We start from the raw sequence: 23,561 nt of genomic DNA, 5'->3' as shown, positions 1-23,561 counted from the left end.
ACCTTTAGAACAAGGTATTTAGTTCAGCGAAAGGATTACTTGCTAAAAGCCTTGCTCAACATGGCTGTCACGTTGTAATCAATAAAATAACTAAACAAATAATAAAATCAACACAAGATTGTCGCCTTTCACACATGCTGTGAATGTACAAACATTTATTTATATGAATGGGTGTAACTGGCCTTACCAGGGCACGTACGTAGTTAACTGAAAAGTGCGTCCCTCATGGGTATATCTATTCCTCAAATCTTTTAAGAGAACTAAATTACTACACATACACGATAATCCGTGTATAAATAATTTAACCAAAAGTAGGATTCATAATTTTAAAAAGTCTTTACACATACGTGAAGACAACAGAAATTACAGATGTCTTAGGTTCGGGGTCACAAGACAGCTCTACTTCGAACTGTTCGGCATCCACAATGGCCTAGGCCACTAGCCTGTACTTCCTGATAACCGTTCGGAATCAGCAGGGGAGGGAGATCCACCGTCACTTCTCAGCTTATTTATTTTACACAGTGAACCTTATGTAATATATAAGCTGCATGTAGAAGAACAGAAATAGAATTGCTATATTACTTTTGCATTCACACACCAGCCTACATGACAAACAAAAAGGAGTAAGATACAGCTAGAATCCTTTTTTTAACAGTAAACCATGCCGAAGGGATAAGCTAGCGTTACCTCAGTTTCCTTCAGATAAGCCTGCTTGATTCCGCGAAGCCTTGCAGCCACTTCCTGCATGTCCATGCGCTCATTTGGGGATGCATTGGCACACTGAAGTCCAATATTTAGCACCGAAAGTAAACACTCCAAACTTTCCTTCTTCATGTTCCCCGATGTTTGTTGCAATAAATCCTGCTGCTCCTCTTGTAGTTCAGGATCTACAATCTGTGATATCCTATCAGGGAAGTTCATCTCTACGAACCTTGCAATGTTCAGGTCGTCCTTGAACATATCGTCAGTTGGCCTCTTCCGCAAAAATATTTCAAGTACAATAATTCCAAAGCTGTAAACATCTCCAGCACTTGAAACATCTCCACCTGCTGCACACTCTGTAGATCACACAAAAGGATGTTCAGTCAACACTAATATATACAGGGGTCTCTGCACAGATGATAAAGACTGTTGTTACCTGGAGCAACATATCCTATTGTTCCCTTAATAGCAATTGAAGAAGTTGAGATCGAGTCAGCAAAAGATGATACTCCAGAACCAATTTTGAACCTTGCAAGACCAAAGTCTCCAACATGTGCTGTCATAGTTTCATCCAAAAGAATGTTGCTAGGCTTTAGATCACAATGAACAATAGCTCCTTGGTTGTTATGGTGCAGGTATTCCAATGCATCCGCGACATTCACCACAATGCATAACCTTTGAGCTAGTGTAAAGAGGTTAGAAATTGAAGGGTCTCTGTCGTCTTGGCTCGAGTACAACAGAGCATGCAAGTCACCGCGTGGCATGAACTCGTACACTAAGGCTTTGAAATCATTTCCATTAGAATCAATACTTGAGCATGCAGTTAGGATCCGAACTAGATTCCGGTGTCGCAAATTTTTTAAAGCATTACATTCTGCAATGAAACTCTTTTGTGCTCCTCGTGTCTCTAAGATGAAAACTTTGATTGCAACCTCAATTCTGTCTTGGAACAATTTTCCTTGATATACATAAGAATATCTTCCTTTCCCAATTAAATTGGATGTGGAAAAACCCTCTGTTGCTCTAGCAAGATCATGGTAAGAAACTCTTGGGAATTTGCTACCAAATGAGGGCTGAAATATAGATTTTGTCTTTTGCCTTCCTGTCCATAGCAACATTACAGATATGACTATAGCAATTGATGACACAATACTGGTGGCTAATGGGATCAATATCTTTCGCACTGTTGAACGCTTGTGGCTCCTGGAATTCAAAGTCGCGACCGCACAAGAGGGTAAGTGTAACTCCAGAGTGCCACCACAAAGCCCTTGATTTCCATCGATATGTATGGAAGTTACATTACCAAAGATTCCTTTTGTTGGGACCTCACCACTTAGATGGTTGAACGACAAATCTAGTTGCTCAAGAAGTTGCAGCCTGCCAAGAGATTCTGGTATTGCTCCAGACAAATTATTGTGAGATAAATTGAGAAGTTGTAGGCCGCCTATGTTGCCTAATGAAGTGGGAATGCTTCCGTTAAAATTGTTATGACCCATCTTGATGTCCTCTAAGCTTTCACAGTTACCCAAAGTGCTGGGAATTTCTCCAGAAATATTATTTGAACCAACATTGAAATATGTGAGCTGTTTTGCGTTGCCAATGTCGGTATGAATTGGAGCATCTAGCTTGTTGAATGACAAGCTAAGGTGTACTATTGTCGGAATCCCAAAGATCTCCTTGGGTATACTTCCATGAAGATTGTTGCGATAAATGTTTAATACTCCGAGCATTTTGAGGTTTCCGAGACTTGGGAGTATGCGTCCATGTAACTGGTTGGAGTTTAAAGTGAGCATCACCAGATTAGATAAATTGGAAAGGCATGATGGAATAAGTCCTGTAAATTTGTTGTTATCTACTCTTAGTACCTGCAAACTTTTGAGCGCTCCAAGCCATTCTGGGAGCTCACCTCTGAATTGATTGAAGTCCAATGCTACGATGATCAGATTGTGAAGGTTTGTTATACCAGATGGAAAATCTCCTGACAATTGATTTCCTGTTAAGTGAAGATACTGGAGTTGATTGGAAAGGTTACCTAACGATTTTGGCACATTGCCTTCCAGACGATTAGCTGCAACGGAGAACATTTCTAGCTCAGTGCAATTCGCTAAGCTGTCCATAAACTCCCAGTCTTTCTTGTTTCTTGCTTGGAGTTTGTTTCCCTCAAGATTTAACCAAGATAGTTTAGAAAGTTTGCCAATGGAGCTAGGCAATATCCCACTAAACTCATTGATTGATATATCAATAAGATTCAGCTTGGAAGCATTTGTTAGCCCAGATGGGATATGCCCATGAAAATAATTGCCGCCTAATTCGAAGAGTCGAAGATTGGGCAGGGAGTTGCCAAAGTTGGATGGTACATTTCCACTTAGATCATTAAATGCAACGCTAAATCCGACTAGATTGGACAGATTAGAGATGAATTGAGGAAAACGACCTGACAACTTATTCTTACCCACGTACAGCTCTTTCAGTCCTCTCATATTTGCAAACTCATTTGGGATGTTGCCCTCGATATTATTACTCAAGCAAGTGAAAAGTTTTAGCGTTGTGATATTGGCTAGATATGTAGGGATGGTTCCAGAGAGATTATTACTTGCAAGTATAAGCTTTTCGAGGCCACTGGGCAAATGTTCGGTAATCTGTCCATCTAGTTGATTGTTCTCCAGCCATAGTTCCTTGAGCTTTGAACAGTTTGCAAAACTAGGTATCCTTCCTTGCAGCGTGTTATTAATCAAGTTGAGATATTGGAGGCGATGTAGATGACCAAGGGATGGAGGAATCTCTCCACTGAATGAATTGGCTGACAGGATTAGAATTTTTAGGAATGTCAGGTTTCCAAGTGAAGGAGAGACTGGACCAACTAAACCTTGGTTTTTGAGACGAAGAGAAGTGACCCGCTGTGGGTGCTTGACACTGCACAGGACACCTTCCCAACTGCAGAAATGGTTGCTATCATTCCAAGACATCAAGGCCTGCTGCGGATCACTGGCGATACTCTTCTTGAACTCCAGTAGTGACAGCCCATCTGTGTAGTTTCCATTGAAGGAGCTCATGACAGCATGTGCGCAGCATGCCATGTGCATGAAGAGGAGCTGTACAATTGCATGAAGCAGCATGGCTACCCTTGGTCCTCTTGGTTGAATCTGATCTTTTGATTATATGCACATTAGAGAAGGAAAAAAAGAGGAAGTTCAGACTACAGTGGGCAAATACTTTTTCAGTAAAAATCCTTAACACCCCCTCCCAGAAATCACCAATTTTGTACACTTTTGACCTCTAAAACATATTTCCATTTATGGACACCCCATAAGTGAATGTGATCGTATCCAAGGCATGTTTTTTTCCATGTTATCGTGGCTTCAAGTACGTAGCAAGCTATATACATTTTCGTAGAGAACAAAGTAGTTAGTGAAGCGAATGCAAGTCCTACGTAAGTGATGGTTCCTTCTGATATTATGTGCAATTAGTTCCTGACTAGGCTTGATTTCATTACATTATTTTGAGAAACCACAAGAATTAGCCATTATGCAGGCCTGTATTATCAGCGTATTCAGTTATAGAAGTGTCAGAAAACGAAACTGTTAGCAAAACTGGAAGGTGCTGACTTTGACTTACATGATGTTATATTATGAATTTTCCTAATATTTCTTTTTTGAAATGTTATACTCCCTCCGTCCTGAAATGTAGGGCATTTTGGATTTTTTGCATGCAGATTATGGAGGCAGAGAAAAGACGCATGTACCCCTTATTAGTGCATTGTTTAGTTAATCAATTGTTTAGTTTTTAGTGGCCGCACCAAAACTAAGAAGACTAGCATGCCTTTTTTACTCCCTTGGCCCACCACAATTGTTTTTTTACATAACTAGCACCAAAATTAAGGAGATTAGCATGAGTTTTTGTGCAAAGGACTCTAGAATGTCTTACATTTGGATACAAATTTTAAATCCTATAATGACTTACATTTCAGGACAAAGAGAATACATACTAAATGTTCCCAGTATTTTCAGGAAATGCATATGTATTAATATTTCTGGTATGTGAAGTACCTGACAGGTTTTATTTTGCCACTCGTTCAACTTCAACACAAGAGTGAAATCTCCGTGTTGCAGTCTTGCACCGTTAGCTCTGATATATATATATGTCCTTGATTCAATCTGAAAGACAGTTTCCGGTCAGCTGCATGGGGCAGTTGGTTGAGAAAAACTGCAAAACATGCATGACAAATTAAATAAAACAAACGAGAGCTCAAACAAGAAGATATGCTTTACTGGCTGGAGTGGAGGCAGTCGAAGAAGCTCCTCCACAATGTGCTTGGAGAAGCCAGAAGCAGCTAGCGGATCGGAGCACGGGAGCCACCCAGTTAGCCAGCAGTACTGTGGGCCCAAGCTACATATAGAGACCAAATGAATAGGTGAAGACATGCAATAGAAATGCGGAGTAACGAGGACGCACGTCACCTATATGCACGTGCCATGCGCACTTGCCCACTTGAGATCTAACTGACATGCTAAAATCAAGCAGGCCGGTTTGGGTTACTTTTGTGAAATCATGAATTGGAGATTAGTGTGATTTATGACCTAAGCGCAAGATCTCATCTAAGAAAATAGGTAACCGGTTTTCTAAACCATCCAGGCTAGTTTTTGCCTTTGTAATCAGAATCAGAAGTTGTATTTCGATATGCAATTTATAATATTTTCGACTTCTAATGGAGCAAGAACTCGCAATCATATAAACAAACATGACTAATTAAGAGTATCCAATCGATCAGAGTATTTTATAATTTAGGTTTTTTATTACCTTCTCCTTTGTGCTACTTTTCATTAAAACTTTAAATCTATAAATCCATGTTCTTCACATTATTTGGGTGGTTCAATCAGGGCTGCGGCGCGGTCGTGCGGAGCTGGGCTGTCTGGGTTGCGAGGCGCTGGGTACGGCTTGCACTTGGCAGCGCTGTGATTCCTGGCGACTGACAGCGCTCGGGCAGGGAGGGGCGCGGGGCCAACTATTGGGCGGGGCTGCTTGGCTCTCAATCGGAAAGACAGGCTGCGTATGTGGCCGTCGGTTGGGCTGCTGCGCAGGGAGGTGGGCTTGCTATGTTTTTTGGGCTTTGAATGAGAGGAGGAGAGATGGAAGGCCAGTTATATTGTGAAATTCTTATTTTTTAATTGTATATAGGATATATATACCACATCTATAATTTTTTTTGCTAGAAATAATGTATATGGAAGGCTTGAATTACATTGAGCCCGCCCCTAGGTTGCATGCGTTCTAGCAGGTAGCATGCTGAATGCTGAGCCTAGAGCAGACTGTTGTGGATTGCTACCTCCGGAGCATACGTACTCGAAGGTTACAAGTGCAATGGCAGCTGCTACTAACCCTCTTTCGGAATCTTCGGATCGTTTTCTATTGATTCGCAGGTCAAAAGGTCCCTTCCGAGGGTGCCCCCCCCCAAGGGTTCGATCGAAGGTGCCGCAGTACCTACAAGAGAGGGTCGAGGTCACCAATGACCTCCGGACCCGGGTTGCCAAGGCGAGGCCCGGAAGGCGGCGCATCCCCGAAGCTTTCAGGAACCTCCGGAGGACTGACGGAAGCGTACCGACCACGACTCGGAGAAGCTTACGTGATGTAGACGACTCTTCAACTGCGAAGCAAGAAAAGACTAGTCTAGGGCTCCGAAAGTGCTGATATAAGGTGAAAATGTATGGGCAAAATTGTAAATGCACCGCGAGGGTTGGGGGTATAAATACCCCTAGTTTTCTACACTGAAATAACTTTTTGATCATTGGAATACCTCCCTCCAAGTTATTCGAAGGTCCTTAAGTACTCTCATTGTAAGTTCCCCTTTTGTCTGTTCGGTGTTCTTGTAACCTTCGGGTGCGAAGATCCCAACACAGACCAAGCAGCCTCAACGAGATCCTTCCTGATAGGTGTTCATAGACTTTCACGTCGAGGCTTAATAAACAGGTACGGCCGGTATTTCAAACAAGTTTTGTGCAAAGGCCTCAAGATTTGCATCAACACACCTCTTATCTATGGATACTATACCACAACATCTATGGTCCGGTGTGGCCAACAAACAAGGTTCTAAATACTCGATTATAGCCGGCTATAGCCGCTAGGAAGGAAAGCCGCTATGATATTTGGTCCAATAAATACTGGTTCTAGCTCGCTAAACATCGTAACGGTAGTCTTGCTGCTAAACGCTTTAGTCGGCGATTTAAAACTATACCAACAAATGAGGATATAAGATTCTTTTCACCTCACCATTAATCTATCTGAAAAATTAAAATTATTTTTTATAGAACATAGGGAGTAAATGGTAAGGCTAGGGATGTAAATGATACGGATACTTCCCAACCGACCGTCCGACCAAAAGGGACGGATATCAATTCAGATAGTTTTTCTTGGATATCCAGGTACTATTTTGGATATTTAAATCGGATATCAGATTCAGATATAATATGACCAATCTCTGCCTGGATAATCTGAATAGTCAATTCGGATACTAGATTCGGATAGTTGTATTATTCTAAGTATATATATACTAATAAAAATCTGATTTAAGGAGGGTGGAGCAAAATTAGTCGGATACTTAATGTATTTGCGAAATCATATACATCGTATTATTTTTATAAGGGAGTGGTGGTTATATTAAAATATGACATGTTATTGTGGAGGTAGTATGAGAAGCCATAGAAAAACGGTGGTATGATATTATATTTTTAGCAAACTAAAATGTTATGTTGAACGAATTATGAAAATGCTTTGAATTTGAAAAAACTTTGCTATATAGTAAAGTTGTAGATTTTGAAATTCTAGGCAATTTTTGTATTGATCATTTTTTTATTTGAAGATGTTTTGGTGTCCAAATTGTAGGTAGAACGGGTCGCATACAAACGTTTTTTCAAATGAATTGTGAAAGCGTTTTGAATTTTAAAATTCGCTCTATAATGAAGTTGTAGTTTTTGAATTCTTGATCAAATTCTATGTTGAGCAACTTATGATTCCAACACGTTTTGGTGTTCAAATTGTACGTATAATATTACTTGTGTGGAAGTAACAGATAAAACAGGTTGTGGTTTGATTTAATTAAAATTCGAGGGTTTTTCTAAAAAAATTCTTGAGAGAGGATCAGGATGGCGGGTTGATTTTATGAAAACTTAAGGTTCTATTTGCATATTTTCTTGAACCTGGATTGTTGGACTGCGGGTTGATTTCAGAAAAAAGTTGAGGGTTTTTTCACAAAATTTCTTAAGAGAGGAGACTGGACCGCGGGTTGATTTTTATTAAGTCCTAGGGTTTTTTTTGAAAAATGATTGGGAAAGACAAGATCTAGGCCGTCCGCCCGGCCGATCCGACAGCCAGGAATTGCCCGCGACGTCGCCACGCTGGGAGGCCCCTCTTTTGGTGCGTAAATCATATATAGAGATTTGGAGACAAATACACCAACAGCTCAGGTATATGATTTTGTGATTAAGTAATGACAGAAGGGAATTGAATGAAATATTTTTTTTATAGAGAAGGTTTCCTCTGCTTTACAGAAAAACTGAAAGGTTCTTAGTCATTCGACGTTCAACGTATTTGAAGCACGCTGGATTAATGATGGTAGTCTAAATCCTCCACAATCGTACTACTAAACCTTTCAGACTCGAGACCACCCAACACACGCATCATTTTAAGGTTGGGGCAGCCCCTGCTCCAAAAGGTCAACAACATTGTAGTCCTGCTGGGATGGCACCAACAGAAATGGATTAAAGTGTTCTTAGAAATACCACATTACCATTAAGATGATGATTTGCTAATTTTTTTTTAAATGGCTTCGACTAAAAAAATTGTTTTACCATTGAAGCCAAAGCTAAATCCCTTTTAGAAGGAGCTGAAACTCTACCAAACAGGCCATTAGTGTGCAATTTTAGAGAGCATGACAACCATGAAAAAATCATCTGAATGGCCATGGAGAAGCACACCTTAATTGCAGTAAGATACAAGGGACAACTATGATAAAAAAAAGGAGAAGAAAACTTTACATAGGCTAGAATCCAAGAAGATAATGACGTGGTGAGCATAAAGGAGAGTATATTGTTATCTGCAATAGTGAATTTGTAGTTCCTCTGATCATCACATGAAGAAAATATCTGCCAGCCTACGAACCAAATGGCCCACGACCATCATCCTTGCCCCGGTGCCGCCATCCTCCTCGGCTCCAGCGGCGGCCGGAGCTGCTACCACCTCCCGCATCCCCATCCTCCTCAGCTCTGGCGGCCGCCCGCCGGGTCCGCCGCCACCAACTCCGGCACTGCACGCACCGCCGCTTCCACATGCCACCGGTTATCCTGCACGGCCTGCAGCTGGCGACTCCGGCCGCCTCGCCGCCCCGCCCACAACCCGCCACCACCGCCGGTCCGCCGCTGCCCAAGACCCTCCCCCTAAACTAGTTCTCACTAGAGAGCTCCACCCCGGCAGCCCGAACCACGAAACCCCAGAGGAGGAACAGCGTTGGCTACGGCAAGATGGAGGAGGAAGAAGGCCATACCTGGGCTGAGCCGCAAAGGCCGAAATGAGGTTGTGAAGGTCTTCAGGAGATGGATCGCCGATTTGTAGTGCAAGCGACATATAGTCGCGGGAGCGGCGGCGGGCGTTCGACGAACCGTGGCGGCGTGGCGGTCGTGACTCGTGAGTCGGTCCGAGAAGCGGCGGCGGAGGAGGAGATAGATCGATCTGGCCCAGTGATTCGGAACCGTGAGGAGGGATGGTTAGGAGGGGGGCTGGAGGTGGGAATCAGGTTTCAGCACGCATGACTGCTGTTTGCCTGTTTCAGCTCATATACAACGACGCAGGTAGAATTCCTTCGCAATCAGCTGATGCTGTGAATCCTGTGATGCATCATGCAGCTTGTAGGCAGAAAGCTGATCGGAGCAAGACGAATCACATCATCACATGAACTGAAGCTGATAAGGTTAGGCAATATATATACACACCTCTAGGCGGTCGCTCGAAGCCGTGCAATGGCGACCGCAAAAAGCCGGCGATTGCGGCAGAGAGCCATCAGAGATTGATCATCATCTGCGGTCGATCGAGCCACCTTGTTCTTGTCTTGTCTACGCTGATTCAATTCACCTGTTCACTGATTAGCATCGATCTGTCGAGCTAACCTACATGCCAATGTATGTACTTGAGGATCAGAGCAGAGGAAATACTGGAACCACAATCAATATGGTACACCCAGTCAAAAGATGCTTTCCTATTTTCTACATGCTTAGCCGATGGTGCGGAGTGAGGAGGCTTGCCGCGGTACACCATTAGATGATGAAAACGCCAGCCACCAGTGGACTTGACTGACCTAACTCGACAAGGTGTGTCTGACTTTTCTAGGGATGGACATGCATGGCACCCTCCCAGAAAGTCTGAAACTAGCTTTTTTTTTTAGATAATGGAAAGATTATCCGGCTTCACCCTCCTCGTCAAGGAGGGATCAGACTAACCTTATTACAAGCAGTAGCAACCACACCATATTCTTACAACATAATTAAAGTATGAAGCATGCTTATTGGAAGCCAATCCGTAAACTAAAAGGCCATCCATGGGATGTGAAGAAACAAAGAGCCGACATCTCCAGCAAACGACATACCTGAATCAACCTCTCTTTTTGATGTTCACTGCGCTGCAACTGCGTCCAATGGTGTAACCAATACGTTCCCCTGAATAAAACCTGTAAAAAAGTTTTCGGTTGACAATTGTTAAAAACAATATCAACCCCCTTGTTTTAACCAATGATTAAATAAATCATCAACATCCTTTGGTGGTGCTAAACGAAAAACTAAGTGAATAGCACGCCAAAAAAAATCTAGCGTAAGCGCAATCGAAAAAAAGGTGTTGGATAGTTTCCTCCCGGTTACAGAAGCTGCACACTTTACTTCCAATCAAATTTCGCCTAGCTAAATTATCCGTTGTAAGTAACACACCCCTTTTCAAGTACCACATAAAGATTTTAATCTTTAAAGGTATTTTTGCATGCCAAATTTCTTGTGTAACCCTTATACCATTATTAACAAGTTTTTTATACATAGAGTGTACCGTGAAGCAGCCATTAGCTTGTAGGGACCAAATGAAGGTATCCCTCCCCACTTGTAAATTAATGTTCAACAACATATCCACTATACGGAGCCAGTCATGTAGTTTATCCCGCACCAAAGCTATCCTAAAGGAGATATTTAGTGGTGTGGTGCTAAACACTTCGCCTACCGTAGCGTGTCGTCGGCGAACAATGTTAAACAGAGAAGGAAATTGGGACTTCAATGTCCGGTTGCCCAGCTATATGTCTTCCCAAAATCGTATTTGTGAACCATCTTTAAGCGAAAAACGTCCCAAGCTAAGAAACTTATCCTTCACCCCCATTAGACTAGTCCAAAAATATGAATTTCCAGGCTTCTTATTGACTTGCCCTAGAGTTTTATCCTTTATGTATTTATTCCGCAACAACTCTTGCCAAATACCTTCATCATTGCATAGTTTAAACAACCATTTACTAAGCAGACATTTATTTTGAATATCTAAATTTTGTATTCCCAAACCACCTTGTTCTTTTGGTTGGCACATCAAGGGCCACTTAACTAGTCTGTACTTTTTCTTATGTTGGTCGTTTTGCCAGAAAAACCTTGATCTATAATACTCAATTTTTCTAAGGACTCCTCCTGGGACCTCAAAAAAAGAGAGCATAAACATAGGTAAACTGGACAAAACGGAGTTAATCAGAACCAACCTACCACCTACAGATAATAGCTTGCCTTTCCAACCACTCAGTCTTTTCTCAATCCTATCCTCAATTATTTTCCAATCATTGTTGCTAAGCTTTCTGAAATGCATCGGAATTCCTAGGTAGCGAAATGGATATGAGCCAAGCTTGCAACCGAATAGACTTGAGTACACTAATTCGTGTTTTTGCCCGCTGGTACCATTTTAGTTCTTCTTCCCTTAGAAGTTCTGCTAGTCTCTCATTCAGTACATGTTTTAAGTTTACCTCCTGAGATGTTAGCAACATTGTTTCAGCTTTTTTATCTAGCTCGTCCAGTTTTTCCAGCAATGTTTTCTTCTCCTTTTTATATGCACCACTTACATTTTTTGCCCAACCCATTAAATAATGGCGCAATATTCTAATTTTTGCTTGCCATTTCTCTAAAGGAGTGTGTCCGTCGTTCATACTCAACCAGATATCTCTCACCATATCCATAAACCCATCACGTAGCAACCATCCCAATTCAAACTTGAACATAGGAGGACAAGTGCAAGTAGATGGATCTCCTGTGTTTAGGAACAATGGAGTATGGTCAGATATCTCTCGAGTTAAAGCTTGGATAGTTGTACGTGGAAACTTGGACTCCCAATCCGTGCAAGCCAGTACTCTATCTAGTTTTTCAAAGGTCTGGTTTTGCTGGTTATTGGACCAAGTAAATTGCCTACCCGTCAAAGCTAGTTCTCTGTAATTAAATGCATCAATAATCGCATTAAACAGGAATGGCCACCTATCATTGTAATTTGAGTTGTTCTTTTCATTCGGTCCTCTAATAATATTAAAGTCACCACCTATAATAATAGGTAAGGTTTCTTTAGTACATAGTTGAACCAACTCAGTTAAAAATGCCTCTTTAAACTCATCTTGTGCAGCCCCATATACCGAAACTAGATTCCACTGAAAACCATCTTCCTTGTTTCTAATTCTGAACCTTACAAAGTACTCTCCTTCCTCTATTTCCCCCATGTCAAAAGTTCCTAAATTAATTACCACCAGCATGCCACCAGAACGACCCCTAGGAGGCTTAGTATGCCACAAAAACTCTTTCCCAGCACATAAGTTTTTGAGAAACGAGTCTAAGAAGGCTCTCCTCCTTGTCTCCGATAAAGCCATGAAGTCTAGCCCTTTTTCTTTAGTTAAATCTGAAAGGAACTGATATTTTTTTGTGTCCCCCAAACCATTAGAATTCCAGAAAATACCTTTCATTTATACTTGATATATCAAATCGTGTTTTTAACTTTTTTTATCCTTTTTTTCTTCTTGCTTGAAACTAGCTAGAATACCTTTATAGAAGTTTTCTAGAAACAGTCCTGAAGCCAGGCGACAGAAAATCTTGAATTCTCATTCCAGAAGAGTATCAGTTAAGGGGCTTTGAAAAGTAGTACTGATGTGCTTTTTTAGGGTGCTACTAGCTGCTTATTACAGGCTTGAATATTTCATTTATGCTAGTCTGCAGACCATCTGCTTCCGAAAAAAAAAGGCCATTGTAAATCCTGCCCTTCAAAAGATGTCTTTCCATAGTTACTAGAGGACTAGAGTAATCCCTTGAATGGAGACAAGACAACGACAACCACGTAACAGTATTCAAAGAAGAAAGTGGCAGCTGTAGACTGCTTGGCTCGCATATTTTAATCAACAAAAGCTATTCTGTTTAGATGATGAGTCAGTGATATGATCCTCTCTCAAGCAACAGAACAGTTATTGACAGTAGTGAGAAAGCTGTGGGTGGGAAAGCTTGACTTTCCACGCAGAGAGCACAACAGAAAGTAGTGAAGCACTTCTAGAGAAGATTGAGATCCTTGTAGTTACTTACACAATTTTTTCCCTCACACCCATGACAATTTTACTACCGAGAAGAAATCTAATCCACATTATAATTCACAAATTCAGCACAGAAACAAACTGCAAGATCCAAGATAACTATAACCATAATTTTGGTCATCATCAGTGAAGCATTAACACTGGAGAAATAGGTGGCAGTTTCCTGCTTTGATTCAATAATTTTCACAAAGATGAAAACCAGTATTTGGGTACCTCCAGCATAAGTAATTCGGATTTCAGACTGTCTGGTATGTAGTAAGGGCCTCCAATTTGAGCACTAACATTGTAAGGGCTAGAAGAAGAAGATATATAAGAACGGCACCAAATGCTGTGACAACAGCTAAAATTCTAATTCGGATTTTTTTCCTTGATATAACGAAGAATTTCTCCCCTTTCTAATTCAGCCGCATTGGGAGAACCCCTCTCTAGTAATATCATATACTATTTTAAGAAAATTCAGCAACTAGAAATGGCAGCAACTATATATTAAACGGTGACAAATTGTACCCAAAAATGTTTATCACAATAGAAGTGGCTTCACTGGCCTTGATCTCCATCAGAAGCCAATCCTTCCTCAAATGCATTAGAAGCCCCAAGAGATTTTTGAGCAGGCGGCCATTGCCATTACAAAGAATACTATACGCTTTAAGCATATCGTCGCGAGCCAGGCCGGGTATCTCCTCAAGCGCCACCAAGGTCTCTGAAACTTGCCCAGGTTCAGAAAACGACTTCGAAGAAGAGTGCACTGAATTCTTCTTGACATCATCTTGTATTCGCCGGCAGCGGCGGCGGCGTATCACCATTGCTGCTGCTTGGATAAGAATTCAGGTAGTAGTCGGAGACCTTAATGGGAGTCAGGTTGTCCGCATGATGGAACCACTCATCTTCATCTTCAGTGTAACGCTCGACTGATTGCAAGGTCTTGCTCCTCGTGTCCAGCATGATCAGCCAAACTCCGTTGCCCTCAACCCCGAAGCAGATGGCATGGGGGTCGTCGGCGCTCACAACGGGGTACCGGAGCTGGACGCGCGGGAGGCTGCGGTAGGCGTCGAGGGGCCAGAGCTCGGCGGCGTCGACGATGGCGTCCATCACCCACGCCATGGCGTCCTTCCTCAGCGTCCAGGTGTGGATGGTGTAGGCCCCGCGACAGCGCCGGCAGCAGGTGCCGCCCCGGCCGCCGCAGCAGCAGCGGGGGGAGATGTCGACGAGCTTGAGCGCGCCGCCGCCGCCGCCCGCCGTGGCGCGCACGTCCCGGTGCGATTCCGGCCGAAACTGTAGTCCGTGGGGAGGGGCACGTACCGCAGCCCGGGCTCGTCGGCGAACACGTCGGAGAAGACGATGCCGCCGATCAGGTCCACCCAGCACAGGAGCCCGCCGTCGACGGGGACGACCTTGTCGGCCCGCCACCAAGACGGCACGGGCGGCACCCTGCCCACCGGCGGCGGTAGCCTGGTGCTCCACTCGCCGGACCGGAGCAGGACGAGCTGCGGCACCTTCTGCGCTGGCTGCTGGTCGCTGTCGCTGCTCGCCGCCACCATCCTGAGCTCCGCCACCGCGAGCTCGTCGTCCCCGCCGCGCCGCAGTCGCACAAGGCCGGTGGCTCTCTTATCCAGCCGCCGCTGCACGGGTCCTTCCGGCAGGGGCCAACACCGGTCCTTCTCTTGCTCGGAGAGATAGCAAGGCGCGAGCAGCGACAGCGACGGCGGCCGTGGGGGATTGGCGGCGGCGGCGCCCGCATTGTAGACGAAGTAGTTCTGCGCGAGGCCGTCTCCCCGCCGCGGCTTGCTGAAGTAGACGTCGATGAGCACGGAGTTTGCGTCGGCCGCCACGACCTTCGCATGGAACTCCTCGGCGTCGGGGATGTGGCAGAACAGGCGCGACACCGCCGGCGGCGGCGCGAGGATGAGGAGGCCGGTGGAGGTCCGGGCGGCCGCCAGCGTCTTGGCGACGGCGTTGGAGCCGCAGCTCTCGTCCTCGCGGTGGCCGTAGTGCTTCAGCAACACCCACCGAGGGTAGGCGGACGAGCCGGAGGGTGGTTGGGTCGCCTGGGCATCCATGGCGGCGGCGGAGGCGGCGGCTTGGTTTTCCCTTGCTGTTTCGGAGATCAGATCATCAGATTGATTTGTAATTTGTCATGCATGGAGATCCAGAGGCGTCCTTCGTTTTTGGAGACGGAAACTGCTGTCTCTCCAAACAGAAATCGTTAGAAAAATATAACAGGTATTTCCTAAAAAAATCTGAAATTCTGAATCGGAGAATTTCACGGCGGCGGCCGTGGCGCACACACGCACGTTCCTGTACAATTCCCGGATGAAAGGGGGGTCTGCAGGGAGCGGCGCGCGCCGCGGCGCCGGAGTCCCCCGGGCTGCCGGCCTGCCGCTGTCTCCGAGCACGTCGCACAGGCCAGCAGACGGTGTCGGTGCTCCATGCGACCAAGAGGATGGCAGCAGCTCCCCTCACTTCACTGTCGCCGTGGCTGACCAGCGGCAGCTTGACGATCGATTCACTTGCCGGACTGCCGAAGCGACTTTTATTAATCCTATAATACTGTGCTATTCCACATGCTAACCAAGTAGCGAACAGATTTTCAGTAATAACTACGACGGTGCACGATTACAGGCATCCATTTTGCTGAACATGATTCAGTAACGTGAAAGTTCGGTTGAGTAATTTCTGATAAGTTTTGTCAGTAATTTGACTGCCGGATCGATGTAGAATAGCCGCTACACCTAGAGTGTCTAATAATCATCGAGCGTGGATGGCATCTTGCAACTGAATTATTGAAATTGGTTAATTATCAGCGTTTCAAAGAACTGATGATCAAGACACGATGTAACTGAAACTGGTTGCAGAATCAAACAAAACAATAATCAAGCATTATTCAGGAACCACTAGAGTTAATTCCGCGCAATCCAAAACGACAATCAGCAAGTACAAGGTGTGTATCACAAAAGTTGAAGAAACAGCGGTACGGTCTTGTACTACTTCTGCACAAATACTTTCAGAACAAATTAAGCAGAGAATGAAGCAGCCAGCAGAAGTACTTCGTCAGTCGCGTTGCAAGTTTGCCGTGCACGCAGAGCAAACAGAGCAGGCTTCGCTGGTCTTGATCTCCATCAACAGCCAAATCCTTCCTCAGATTCACCGGCAGCCCCAAAAGTGACCTGAACCGGCGGCCATTGCCATCATGGCTAAGAATGCTGTACGCCTTGAGCATGTCCTCACGAGCCAAGCCAGGTATCTCTTGGAGCACAGCCAAGATCGTCGTCTCCTCAGGAGAAGCTGCTGCTCCTCATTGACGATGACCGTGCTGCTTCTCACTACCGGAAACCGAGGGTGTGCCGTGTGCCACACGGTTTGCCGAGTGCCAAACCACGGGCACTCGGACAACAAGCCTTTTGCCTAGTGCCAAACCACGGGCACTCGGCAAAACAGGGGCACAAGGTATATATCCTTTTTGCCGAGTGCTGGAACTCGGCAAAGATGTGGCACTCATCATAACTCCTCTTTGCCGAGTGCTGCTCACGGCAAAGTCGGCGCACGTGCCCAACACGTGCGCCGGCTGTGCGCCGGCCGTGAAAACAATTAACGGTCGTTAGCTTCGCCGAGTGCACCACATCTGGCACTCGGCAAACCCAATACTTTGCCGAGTGTCTTATCTAGGCACTCGGCAAAGGTGTCTTTGCCGAGTGCCCCATTTGTAGCACTCGGCAAACGGTTTGAATTTTTTTTTTTACATTTTGTGTTCCAAATTTTTCCTTCTCTCCTCTTATTTGAAAATTTACTCGGGTGATATATAATACATTTATCAATGGGTTTACTATATTCCAGCATTTTATTTTGTTTGCGGGAAATTATTGGTCGAAATTAAATATGAATTGCAAGTGGGCCAGAGGTTTCGAGTTTGAATCCTAGCGGGTGTGATTAAATAAAATAATTGCAGCTGACTCCTAATTTCCACATTTGAGGTCTGAGGGAGCCTGCACGTGAGGGGGAGTGTTGAAATATAAGTGAATTGCCCACCTTTTCCCATCAACTTAAGCTTTAAGCTTTTAGGTTGAATTGGTTGGTGCATGCAACTCAATACTCACATCCCAAACAATGGATGGTTGCAGATTATCTTCGTCATAAGCACCGGGCCAAATACCATTTGTAATTGCAAATTCGCAAACACATATGAGGTCTATTCTTTTATCAGCAGTATGTACTAGACAACTGACACTAAATAATATACTGCAGAACCTTGATTATCCGTATCAAGGAGAAGTACAATATCTTACAAAGCTTGAAAGTTGAAACAACCACCACTTGCGTATATCGGAAACGGTTTCTGTGTGTGTTTTATTGATAATCTTCAGCATCTTATTCAGGTTTTACTAAAATTACTGAAATTTTTCTTCAGTTTCCCCTGAGATATGCATTCTTGATTCCATGCAGCTTTGCAGCCACCTCCTGCATACTGATGCGTTCACTCGGGGATGTCTTTGTGCAATACAGCCCAATGTTTAGCATAGAAGTCAGACACTGAACAATTTTTTCATTGACGGCTGTTTGAGTTTCTGGACCAAGGATCAATTTTTGTAGCAGCTGGGAATCAACAATCTCCAAAACCCTATCAGGGAAGTTCATCTCTGTTAAACTTACAATACTCAGTCCGTCCTTGAGCATGTCATCCGTTGGCCTCTTTCGAATGAATATTTCGAGGAGAACAACTCCGAAGCTGTAAACATTTGTTGCCATCGATACTTCGCCACCCCCTGCATATTCTGTAGATGACAGACAACAATAGTCTCAATTCACATGTACATGATCAAATAAGTGTAAACAGGAAATGAAACAAGAATAGATAAGACAAAAAATATCATTACCAGGAGCAACATATCCAATGGTTCCTTTTATTGCAATTGAAGAAGTTGAGTTTGAATCACCAAGAGATGATGCGGTTGGGTCAACTTTGAACCTTGCAAGTCCAAAGTCTCCAACATGAGCCATCATGTTCTCATCCAGAAGGATGTTGCTAGGCTTCAAATCACAATGAACCATACTCCCCTGGCTATTATGGTGGAGATACTCCAGTGCATCTGCTACATCCACGACAATGCTTAATCTTTCACCTAGCATAATGTGGTTTAAATTTGAAGGGTTTTCATCACCTCCATTTGAATATAGCACTTTGTGTAAGTCCCCTCTTGGCATGAATTCGTATATTAGAGCTTTGAAATCATTTCCTTCAGAATCAATACTTGAGCATGCAGTAAGGATATGAACTAGATTGCGGTGCCTCAAATTTCTCATAACATTGCATTCTGCTATGAAGCTCTTTTGTGCCCCTCTTGTGTTTAGGCTGAAAACTTTGATAGCAACCACATTTCCATCTTGAAAACACTCACCTTTGTATACAAAACTATATTTTCCACTGCCAATCAAATTGGATGCTGAGAACCCATCAGTCGCTCTGGCAAGAACATTATAGGAAACCTTGGGAAAACTCCTACCAAAAGAAGGGATGGTCATAAATTTTCTCTTTTGTCTTTTCTTGTAAAATAGTGAGAGAACTGCAATGACCGCAACAAGCGACACCGTGCTGGCTAATGGGATCACTACTTTTAGCACTATCAATCCTTTTTTTCTTAGTTGCAGCACTTGTATGTGTAATAGAACGTGCTGGTAGGTGTAGCAGCTCTGGCCCACCACAAAACCACTTATTTCCATCAATATGTATAGCAGTTGCATTCCTGAATATACCATTTTCTGGGACTTCACCCTCAAAATGGTTGAATGACAAATCTAGCGGCTCAATAAATTGCAGATCACCAAAAGACTTCGGTATCGATCCTGATAATTGATTGTGAGACATATTGAGTACTTCCAAGTTGCGTATGTTGCCTAATGATGCTGGAATGCTGCCAACAAAAAAATTCTGATCTAGCTCAATGTCTTCCAAACTTTCACAGTTGCCCAATGTGTCAGGGATAGTGCTGGACAGGTTATTTGTTGAAAGATGCTGATATTGTAGTTGCACGGCTTTGCCTATTTCAAGAGGAAGTGGTCCACTTAGGCTATTGGAAGATAACCCGATTTGTATTGTTGTAGGCATGCTGAAAATCTCCTTTGGCATGCTACCATGAAGATTGTTGCTGGAAATTTCCAGTATTTCAAGGACTTTGAGGTTTCCCAGACTTGGGGGGATCTCTCCATCCAACTTGTTAGAGTCCAGCAAGAGCTGTCCCAGTTGAGATAAATTTGAGAGGGAGGAAGGAATACTCCCTGTAAAGATATTGTTGGATAAAGATAATCTTTGCAATTTGTTTTGGGTTCCTAGCCCTTCTGGAATGGGACCTGTAAACTGATTTTCCTGCATTCCAAGAGCTGTTAGGCTGCGAAGGTTTTCAATACCAGTAGGAAAACGCCCTGATATTTTGTTGCTTCCAAGAAACAACACCTGAAGCCACACAGAAAGGTTGCCAAAAGAAATTGGTATATTTCCTTCAAGCTGATTCGCCTCTAATGACAACTTTTGTAGCTTTGTGCAATTGAATAGGCTATATATGAAATCCCAGTCTTGTTTGTCATGTGCATGGAATTGATTGTACTCAAGATTTAACCAGGACAGTTCCTTCAGTTTACCAATAGAACTAGGGACCACCCCAGTGAAATTATTATTTGACATGTCGAGCAAGAATAGCTTAGATGCATTTACCAATGAAATTGGGAAATTCCCTTTAAAGAGGTTGTTAGATAAACCGAACTTTTGTAGATTGGGTAATGAACTACCAAGATTGGACGGCACTTCTCCATTAAGATAATTGGAGGCAAGATTGAGTTTTACAAGAGAAGACAAGTTAAGGATGGCTGGTTGAAACCTTCCTGATAGCTTATTCACGGAAGAGTGAAAGACTTGTAGCATTGGAAACATCCCAATTTCACTCGGGATTTCTCCATCAATATTATTAAACATGATACTGAGTTCAATTAATGTTGTAATATTCGAAATGGAAGGTGGAATTATTCCAGTAAGATTATTATGGGAAATCTGCAATTCCTCAAGGAGAGGAGGTAAATTAGCATATGTAGGCATTTGCCCCACAAGCCGATTGCCATTCAGCCATAGCACCTGGAGATTAGAACAGTTTGCGAAATCAGGTATCTCACCTTGGAGTGTGTTATTACTCAAGTAGGTATACCGGATGCGACGCAAATGACCTAGAGGTGGAGGGATTTCTCCCATGAACCCATTGTTTGGAAGTAATAGATATCTTAAGAATGTTAGATTTCCTATTGATGGAGAAATGTTCCCTACTAAGCCACGACCACTGAGGTTAAGGGAAGTGACACGATGTGGATTCTTCACACGGCACAAAACCCCTTCCCAATTGCTGAAGTGAGTGCTGTCATTCCAGGACAACATGACTTGCTGTGGATCACGAGTGATTGCCTTCTTGAATTCAACCAATGATAGCCGATCTATCTCATTGCCATTAAAGGAGCCAAGGACAACATGTACACTGCAAATAATTAGAAGAAAGAGAAGCTGTCCAAGTGTGATAGTCTCCATGGCGAGCAACCTTGCGCAAATTCAGAGCTTGATTATATGCCTAGATAAATACAAGTGAGACATAAATTAATTAGACAGCCAGCAAATTTTAGCAAATTCATTTTTGATACAGGAAGTACCTGAAGGATCTCCTCCAACTATCAGGACTTCAGATATTCTTTCTGTTCCATCAGCAAGATCCAACAGAAGTGAAAGTTCAGCCTCTGAATGATGAGTATAAAAACTGCAGACTTGAGTGACCTACTTGATATCTAGATGTATGGATTTTCTTCATAATCCTGCAATAATGGGAGTGGTAATTAGTTATTCCCTCCATTTTTTAATGTCGCATTTGTTTTATCCTAAGTCAAACTTATCCAACTCTGACCGAATTGCTTTGTTCTCGCACCAATCACTCAAAGAGCATGCTGCTAACATATTGGAAGTAATGAGTGAGATTGTAAAGGGAGACAAATCACAAAAGTGAATCATTCCTTGTATTGATCAGAGCTGTGATAACATGTATATACATGTCAAAGGGGTGGAATGACACCCATTTGTGAGCATCCGAATGATTGTGTCTCATCGCCATTAGCAACTCTAGTGACATCATTAGTTGGCTAATTGATCACTAACAAACATATTTCTAACAAAATTCATTTGTGTGCTTATAATACATAAATTTAGAATTAATACAATATACTAGACCAATAGTGATTCAAATACTAAATTTCATCTTTAGGTCAGGAATTGCTCTGACAATTAATATATGCCATATGCAAAATATCACATCGTTTTTTATAAATTAGACCTATGTTATGGTGTAATGGCAAACTATATTTTAATAAACAAAGCTTAGTCACATCCATGAGCACAAACTTAGTTTATTAACTCATTATGAATTTTACATAGGTTCTAATATTAATTTTCAACTACATAGAAAAGAGTCTGTTATATTAATAAGGAAGTGTTAAAATAAGCCCCCACGTTCGCCGAGTGGGTATAGAAATTCCCACATTAATCTTTAAAAAAGAAGGATTTACAACGCCGGATTTTACGATGATTCAATGGTCTAAATTAACTCAAGAATCCATATCAAATATGATTAATAAATAACTAATATTAAAATTAAAAAATTAAGAAACTAGGAGATGATCAAAGAGTCCCTGTTGAATACACTTAGCTAAATTCAGAATTAAAAAAAGGAAAAATTACGTCTTCATCGAAGATTCCATATGTGAGTAACTAAATTTGAAAAAATATAAGAAAATTAGTAATTGACCAAAGAATCCATATCGAATACAAATAAATAAATTCTGAATTAAAAGTATAAAAATTAATAGTTGATTTATATAGAAATTTAAAAGCAGATTAGGAAGGAAAATAGCTAAATAAATAATATATGTCAAATATAACTAATAAATAATCAAATTTGAAGTTAGAAAAAATACAAATTCACCAAATATTGCATATCAAATATGATTAATAAATAGCCATATAAAAACTATGCATCATGGTACATGCAAAAACATGCGATCCCATCTACCACCACTCAAATCTTAGATCTAGCCAAGAGATCTATTACATGCGAAACAAAATGTCAAATCATAGAATGAAGGCTTAGTGCATTTGTTTTCATCTATTATTTGGAGCCAAATACACAAACAGCTCAGGTATATGGTTTTGTCAAATGATAGAAGGTAATTGAACAAAATATTTTTTTTATAAAGAAGGTTTCCTCCACTTTACAGAAGCAAAGCGTACTGAAAGGTTCTTAGCCATTCGACGTTTAACGTATTTGAAGCACGCCCGATTAATGATGGTATTCTAAATCCTTCACATATGGTACTTCTAAAACTCTCAGACTCTGAGACCACCCAACACACGCATCATTTTAAGGTTGGGATAGCCCCTGCTCCAAAAGGTCAACAGCATTGGAGTCCTGCTGGGATGGCACCAACAGAAATGGATTAAAGTGTTCTTAGAAATACCACATTACTATTAAGAAGATGCTTTTCTAAAAAAAATTTAAAATGGCTTCGACTAAAAAAAATTGTTTCACCATTGAAGCCAAAGCTAAATCCCTTATAGAAGAAGTTGAAGCCCTACCAAACAGGCCATTAGTGTGCAATTTTAGGGAGCGTGACAACAACCATGAAAAAATCATCTGAATGGCCATGGAGAAGCACACCTAAATTGCAGTAAGATACGTTCCCAAAAAAAATTGCAGTAAGATACAAGGGACAACTATGGTAAAAAAAAAGGAGAGAAGAAAAGTTTACATGGATCAGGATCCAAGAAGATGATGACGTGGTGAGCATAAAGGAGAGTACATTGTTAGCTGCAATAATGAATTTGTAGCTGAACATCACGTGATGAGAACAAGGTGAATTTGCAGATCCAATCAAGAAGAAGATGATGAGAACAAGGTTCATATATGTATGGAGCTTTAGGAATTGGAGATTGTAGAACAATGAAAAGAAACAAGATTATTGCCTCTTAATGGTATAAGTTGAACATTCTCTGGATTTTCTTCTAAAAACTAAGGATAATTTTTCATACACAATGACCGAAACTATTTACATGGATTCACAAGGTCTAGATTAATTTCAACAAGTTCATACGAATCACCAGGTTGTAGGATAAAAGAATGTAATTTGGATGCGATGAATATTGGTTGAATTTGATTGAGAAGATTTGCAACTCAAACGAGTA

The 23,561-nt window shown here is 42.3% G+C and overlaps 2 protein-coding genes across 3 annotated transcripts; both read right to left on the bottom strand.

The window, feature by feature from the left end:
* Window positions 1–282: 282 nt before the first annotated feature.
* On the bottom strand, window positions 283–9,566 carry LOC120686868 (receptor kinase-like protein Xa21). 2 transcript variants are annotated; one of them, XM_039969062.1, is made up of 6 exons: window positions 9,236–9,566; window positions 4,971–5,088; window positions 4,749–4,856; window positions 1,139–3,850; window positions 688–1,058; window positions 283–602 (listed from the first exon to the last, which is right to left on the bottom strand). In XM_039969062.1, the coding sequence occupies exons 4-6, from the start codon at window positions 3,816–3,818 to the stop codon at window positions 591–593; spliced, it is 3,063 nt and encodes a 1,020-aa protein (XP_039824996.1). In that variant the 5' UTR covers window positions 3,819–3,850; window positions 4,749–4,856; window positions 4,971–5,088; window positions 9,236–9,566; the 3' UTR covers window positions 283–590. The 2 variants fall into 2 exon arrangements, with proteins under 2 accessions (XP_039824996.1, XP_039824997.1); XM_039969063.1 differs by having other exon boundaries at window positions 4,749–5,088.
* A 7,874-nt stretch (window positions 9,567–17,440) lies between these two features.
* Window positions 17,441–19,150, bottom strand: LOC120686922 (probable LRR receptor-like serine/threonine-protein kinase At3g47570). Its single transcript, XM_039969118.1, has 2 exons — window positions 18,181–19,150; window positions 17,441–18,078 (listed from the first exon to the last, which is right to left on the bottom strand). The coding sequence occupies exons 1-2, from the start codon at window positions 19,058–19,060 to the stop codon at window positions 17,711–17,713; spliced, it is 1,248 nt and encodes a 415-aa protein (XP_039825052.1). The 5' UTR covers window positions 19,061–19,150; the 3' UTR covers window positions 17,441–17,710.
* Between the last annotated feature and the right edge of the window lie 4,411 nt (window positions 19,151–23,561).

This window comes from Panicum virgatum, chromosome 8N (assembly GCF_016808335.1).
Source record: "Panicum virgatum strain AP13 chromosome 8N, P.virgatum_v5, whole genome shotgun sequence".
NCBI classification, from domain to species: domain Eukaryota; kingdom Viridiplantae; phylum Streptophyta; class Magnoliopsida; order Poales; family Poaceae; genus Panicum; species Panicum virgatum.
The sequence above is the reverse complement of the archived record's forward strand: the minus strand, read 5'-3'. Positions and strand labels throughout refer to the sequence as shown.

What these genes read in the sequence shown, in the direction of transcription:
- LOC120686868 (XM_039969063.1), bottom strand. Translation starts at nt 3,818, where the DNA reads ATGCTGCTTCATGCAATTGTACAGCTCCTCTTCATGCACATGGCATGC. An exon ending in AATAGGATATGTTGCTCCAG is followed by an intron (nt 1,059 to 1,138) that starts GTAACAACAGTC and finishes TGTGATCTACAG; the next exon opens with AGTGTGCAGCAGGTGGAGAT.
- LOC120686922 (XM_039969118.1), bottom strand. Translation starts at nt 19,060, where the DNA reads ATGGTATATTCAGGAATGCAACTGCTATACATATTGATGGAAATAAGT. An exon ending in CATTGGATATGTTGCTCCTG is followed by an intron (nt 18,079 to 18,180) that starts GTAATGATATTT and finishes TGTCATCTACAG; the next exon opens with AATATGCAGGGGGTGGCGAA.